Source organism: Bison bison, unplaced genomic scaffold (assembly GCF_000754665.1).
Source record: "Bison bison bison isolate TAMUID 2011002044 unplaced genomic scaffold, Bison_UMD1.0 scf7180017864388, whole genome shotgun sequence".
Taxonomy (NCBI): domain Eukaryota; kingdom Metazoa; phylum Chordata; class Mammalia; order Artiodactyla; family Bovidae; genus Bison; species Bison bison.
Genome location: NW_011494960.1, coordinates 6,798,866 through 6,804,431, shown reverse-complemented (window position 1 = coordinate 6,804,431; position 5,566 = coordinate 6,798,866). Strand labels below are relative to the sequence as shown.

The following is a 5,566-nucleotide window of genomic DNA, read 5'->3' as shown; positions in this document are numbered from 1 at the left end:
TTCTTGCATACTTTCTCTGTTTTAAAATGGTTTTTCCCCATGCATAGATTATTTCCTAGTGGTAATCTACTTCTACAACTCATTTTTACTTTAACAATGTTTGGAAACCTTATTTGCATATTATTTCAATCTGTTGATGTGTATTATTTTAGTAGTTACATGGTAACTCATCAAATATACCTAGCATAGTGAATTTAACCACTGTAAGACATTTTGATTGCTTACCGGTCTTTGATATGATTAAATTAAAAGAGAAGAGAACTTTTCAATCCATATTTTTACTTATATTTAGATTTATTTTCATATGTAAGATTCCCAAACCTAGAATTACCAAAATAAACATTTATTTTGACGCTTATGGCCACATTTCCCCTCAAAAGCTTGATACCAAATTATTTTGGTTCAGGCAATCTCTGAGTACCAAATTCACCACACCTTTTAAAGCATCATTTGGAAATCTCTGATAACTTGAAAAGTGAAAATGTCACATTATTACTTTTATTTTTATCTGCCTTTGTAGAGACTGATCATCGTCACATGTTTGTAAACTAGTGTTTCCTCTGGGGAATTATTTGTTCATGTCCTCGGTTCAATTATGTACTGATGTATTTAGATTTCCCTAAAAGATATAACCACAAGATATTCATTGAACTTAACCATTTCTTTCACATCATAATGTAAGCTGTTTCAATGTTTCACCCACTACTGGATAGAAGGCAATAAAACAGGATAATTTGAAGATAATTCCAAATCAGAAAGTTACTCCTCAGGAGGTACCCGCCGAGAGAGAAAGACAATACCTGACTTTGTGGTAGATTCTCCCATCTCCACGACTACACTAGGGGTGTGCACTGCTCTGTAGTAAATCAGGAACTCCACATCCCTATCAAACTTGTGTCCATCGGCCAAGGAAACCTGAATTGGGAACAGACAAAGATGCCATGTTAGGACTATCGCTGCCTCTGCCCAGGGCTGAGGTCAGTGCTGAGGGCTACAGGCTTCTTCCACGAAGGAGAACAACACAGAGCAGGAGCAAGAACAGAGAGAAGGCTAAGGAGATTAAAGGAGGGTGGTGAGGAGGAAGCACAGTGTGATCCCCTCTGGGTTAATAAGAAAAAATAAGGAGGAAGAAGTGAGTGAGGACCAAGGTCAGGATCTAAAGGAAAAGGGTACCAGCAATGATAATGCTCTCTTGTGAATTACCTGAGCAGAAGTCTTGTTATCTCCAAGGTACTCAATAGGACTCAAGGAGCAGTTGGATTGAATCCTGTCAATGCCATGCTGGGAACTGATGGTCGCCACCATGCTGATTGTGTAGGGCAGGTCCTCCAAAGAGACTACAGGAGTCTTCATATTAAGGCAACTGTCCTCGGAACATCCTAAAAAAAGTTATTTTAGTTCTGTGTTCCCTCCCACACTTTCTAGCACCCTACAGCCTTGAAGGGGTTTCCCCAATTACATCAACTCCCCCAGGAGTATTGGGAGGGAGAGGAGACTGACCAGAGAGTTGGTACCGAGGATTCAGGATAGCAGGGAGCACGTAGCGCAGAGCCCCGTCTGCTTCCAGGGGCAGCTCCTGCACATACTTCAAGGTGAGTTCTGCCTGCGACCCGGGGAGGAGGTTCCCCACGTTACAACAGAACACATCCCTGGAGCACATGTCCTCCTCTAACAGAAAGGCTTGGTGGCCACGGATGATGGCGTTCTCATAGTTGGTGTGTGCCTGAGGACAGAGAAAGAAAGCCAACACAGTCGGTGAAGGTACACAGGGTACAGAAGACAAAGACTAGCAGGGAGAAACGGTGACTGGTATTGCCAAGTTCACACCTGTACTTTGTTTTTAAATTTTATTATTTGCTTTTATTTTTGGTTTCAGTGGGTCTTTGTTGCCTGCTCGGGCTTTCTCTAATTGTGGTGAGTAGGGACTACTCTTCACTGTGGTGCTTGGGCTTCTCAGTGTGGTGGCTTCTCTTGTGGAGCACAGGCTCGCATGTGGGCTTCAGTACTTGCAGCTTATGGGCTTAGTTGCCCCGTGGCGTGTGGAATCTTCCCAGACCGGAGATTGAACCCATGACCGTGCATTGGCAAGCAGATTGTTATCCACTGTGCCGCCAGGGAAATCCCCACAGCTGTACCTTAAGTGACTCTTATTGACTTTCCCTCCAAATGATTTTAGGAAAATAGCAGTTAGAGGGGAATAGAGGAAAGAGCATTCAACATCAGCATTTTCTGTGAAGTTGCATTTGCTAGAGATCCTGAAGAGTATGCATTAGGGAAAGGAGGAAGGAGGTAATATACTTATCCTCAGTACCGTCATCTTGTCCTGTAATTCTGCTTTAATTTTCTTTCCATCCACCATGGCCTCGAAGCTGTAGACAGCTGAGTCTTCATCCATGGGGAATATAAAGAAAGCCTCCAAAGGAACTTCCTCCTCATTCTTGTAGTTTAAGGTTGCAGACACACCAGCCACAAACTCACAGATGGACAAGGTCACAGAGATGCTCTTCAGTGGCACTGGAGACAGACCAGAGTTCAAGAGTTCAACAGAATGTAATTGAATGCCTCCTGTAGGCCAGGTTAGGTACAAAGGCAAGTAAGAGTTATGAGTCAGACTTACCTGGCTTCTCCCGGGGGGTTAGGAGGCCTCCTGGGTGCACCATGGTGACACAGGGATACTGTGGAAAAAAACACATGATAAACAGAGTAACATGCTGGGAACTATTCACTCAGAAAATGAAAGTGAAAGTCGCTCAGTCATTTTTACTCTTTGTGACCCCATGGACTATATAATCCATGGAATTCTCCAGGCCAGAATACTGGAATGGGTAGCTGTTCTCTTCTCCAGGGGATCTTCCCAATCCAGGGATCGAACCCAGGTCTCCCACATTGCAGGCTGATTCTTTATCAGATGAGCCACCAGACAAGCCCAATCACTCAAGTACCAGCATTATATTTGCTTCTCTCTGGCATAATGGTGGAGGAAGGAGCCTAGAAAAAAGACTGGATAGGTGAAAAAGTTGCTAATAGTAAGAAAAGAGTCAGTTGCTCAGTTGTGTCTGACTCTTTGTGACCCCATGGACTGTAGTCCACCAGGCTGCTCTATCTATGGAACCCTTTAGGCAACCCCTTCTGGAGTGGGTTGCCATTCCCTTCTCCAGGGGATCTTCCTGACCCAGGAATGGAACCCAAGTCTTCTGCATTGCAGGCTGATTATCTACCATCTAAACCACTGGAGAAAACCCAGTAGTAAGGCTCCTTCTAAATGTCAGACCCAGGTGGGGAACCTGTAAGGTTCAGTGCTGCTGCTGCTAAGTCGCTTCAGTCGTGTCCAACTCTGTGCAATCCCATAAACGGCAGCCCACCAGGCTTCCTCGTCCCTGGGATTCTCCAGGCAAGAACACTGAAGTGGGTTGCCATTTCCTTCTCCAGTGCATGAAAGTGAAAAATGAAAGTGAAGTTGCTCAGTCGTGGCCGACTCTAGCAACCCCATGGACTGCCGCCTACCAGGCTCCTCCGTCCATGGGATTTTCCAGGCAAAAGTACTGGAGTGGGGTGCCATTGCCTTGAGTATATACTAAATAGGAAATCTCTGAAAAACCCTGAGGCTTGTTCAAAGGCTAGCTCCAGTTTTTTCCAAAGCATATTTAATACACCACTTGTTAGATATATTGAATCAGTGTAATTAGTTTAACCCCTCTGAATCTCAGTATTCTCTTGCTAAAATGAAAACCATAATACCTGTATATCATATATGCACATATGAATTAGTATGTGTGAAGTTCCTAGAACAGTGCCTGACTTATAGGAAACAGTTAATCAATGTTAATAGACATAAGTATTGTTTCTATTATTCCTTTTACTACTATTAAATAGACCTCTGCTGTTACTTTGATTATGCTATTCAGACAAGTAGGAAGCTGCCAAATTCAAAATGGACCCCCTTACAATTTGGAGCAATTACCTTATAGCTTTTCTTTTGTGGCTCATCATTGAAATTGCTGATGGATTCTCCTGTTGATGATACATTTGTTTGTGTGTGTGTGGTTTGTACACATGTTTGTGCCCAGTTGTGTCCAGTGCTTTGGACTGTAGCCCGCCAGGCTCCTCTGTCCATGGAATTTTCCAAGCAAGAATACTGGAGTGGGTTGCTATTTCCTTCTCCAGGGGATCTTCCCCACCCAAGGATCCTTGTCTCCTGCATCTCCTGAATTGATAGTGGTGATCCTTTATAACTGAGCCACCTGGGAATCACCTATTTGTAGTGTGTGTGTGTATATATATATGTATATTACATGCTACATGTAGCATGTCCTGTATTTTAAATCAGGCCATTCTAAACATATCTTCCAAGTTTTACTATAACCTTAGACAACCATTTCATGTGACATGTTAACAAAGAAATCAATGTATTTACATATACTGTGATTTACATTATGATTCCTTTATGCAGAGAAGTAACAGGTGGAGCTGGTTCTACCATTGAAGATGCCCTGGAACTTTTCTGAACCCAAGCATTTGTGAGATTGCCTGTAAGTATTCGAGGCCATCTATGCTCATCCCAATCACCATTTAAAATATATCACACACTATCCACAATCCAGAGCGAAGTCCAGGTTGCTCCTCCAGATGATAGCAATCCTGTTTCTTATCATGGTGCCCCTCCTCAAAAATCAGAGCCAATAAAACAGGCTCTTCCTTCCGTGTCTGTTTTTATTTTGAGCAACTGAGTAAAAACTGAGCATGGTAAAATAGCACACTATCTGACAGAGAAACACAGAGCGCAGTAGCAGCTGTGAGGGAGGAGAGGTTTCCAGGCAGACTCCTGACTGGGCTAAATTCCCTGGTAGAACAGGCTGGAGCTGGGGGCAGGAAGAATTTCTAACCACACCAGCAGGGAGCTTAAAGCAGGAGAAGGACACCGACACCGGGTACAACAGCTGAAGAAACTGCGTCAGATGTCAGGCCGCCCATGCTCCAAAATTAGGTGATACTCACCCAGGGTGGTTTTCAGATGGGTTGAGAGAAGCAGAGAGACGTCTCCTATAAAGAAACAACACTATTTTCTGATTATGACCCCAGATCAAATCCCTCTTTGCCAGACATTTGATTTCCTGAACCCTCTCCCCTACCCTTCCCCAAATAAATGATGCTGCGTCAGAATTAGTTCTTCCTTCAAGAAGGCACTTCAGAAATGCACCCAGCAACAGGTAGGCAGACTGGCCACAGGGGCTGGCCAAGGTCAAAGCCTTGAATCCCAGGCAGCAGGGAGAGCAGAGGATGGCTCACTGAGCCGGGGGCGGGGGGCCTCATGCTAGGCGGACCCTCTGGAATGCAGGAGCCCCGGCAGAGCGGGGGCGGGAAGGAGCAGCGGGCGGTGGCGCAGTGGGTCACACCCCTGCAGCCTGCTGCAGGGGAGAAGTGGAGAACCCGGAATCCGGGGGAGTGGGTGAAAGCGGGACTCCTCTAGAAACGGAGAGTGACTGAGTCCTTATTCAGTCCTAAAATTTCAGCATCCAAATACTAACGGAAGGGATCTGAATTTTTATATAGAAAGCTTTAGGGGCTG

General features: G+C 44.6%; 2 protein-coding genes across 2 annotated transcripts in view; one reads left to right on the top strand and one right to left on the bottom strand.

Moving 5' to 3' along the window:
* VWA5A (von Willebrand factor A domain containing 5A) overlaps window positions 1–5,293 on the bottom strand; it is a 30,044-nt gene extending 24,751 nt beyond the window's left edge. The window contains exons 1-6 of the mRNA XM_010858466.1: window positions 4,996–5,293; window positions 2,618–2,675; window positions 2,312–2,514; window positions 1,501–1,723; window positions 1,204–1,379; window positions 801–915 (exon numbers count right to left, since the gene is read on the bottom strand). Coding sequence (XP_010856768.1) covers window positions 801–915; window positions 1,204–1,379; window positions 1,501–1,723; window positions 2,312–2,514; window positions 2,618–2,660 — 760 coding nt within the window. The 5' untranslated portion in view covers window positions 2,661–2,675; window positions 4,996–5,293. The remainder of the gene's footprint in view (window positions 1–800; window positions 916–1,203; window positions 1,380–1,500; window positions 1,724–2,311; window positions 2,515–2,617; window positions 2,676–4,995) is intronic.
* Window positions 5,294–5,308: 15 nt separating this feature from the next.
* The window catches only part of LOC105002046 (transmembrane protein 225-like), a 14,523-nt gene continuing 14,265 nt past the window's right edge, over window positions 5,309–5,566 (top strand). The window contains 1 exon segment of the mRNA XM_010858488.1: window positions 5,309–5,446. Coding sequence (XP_010856790.1) covers window positions 5,309–5,446 — 138 coding nt within the window.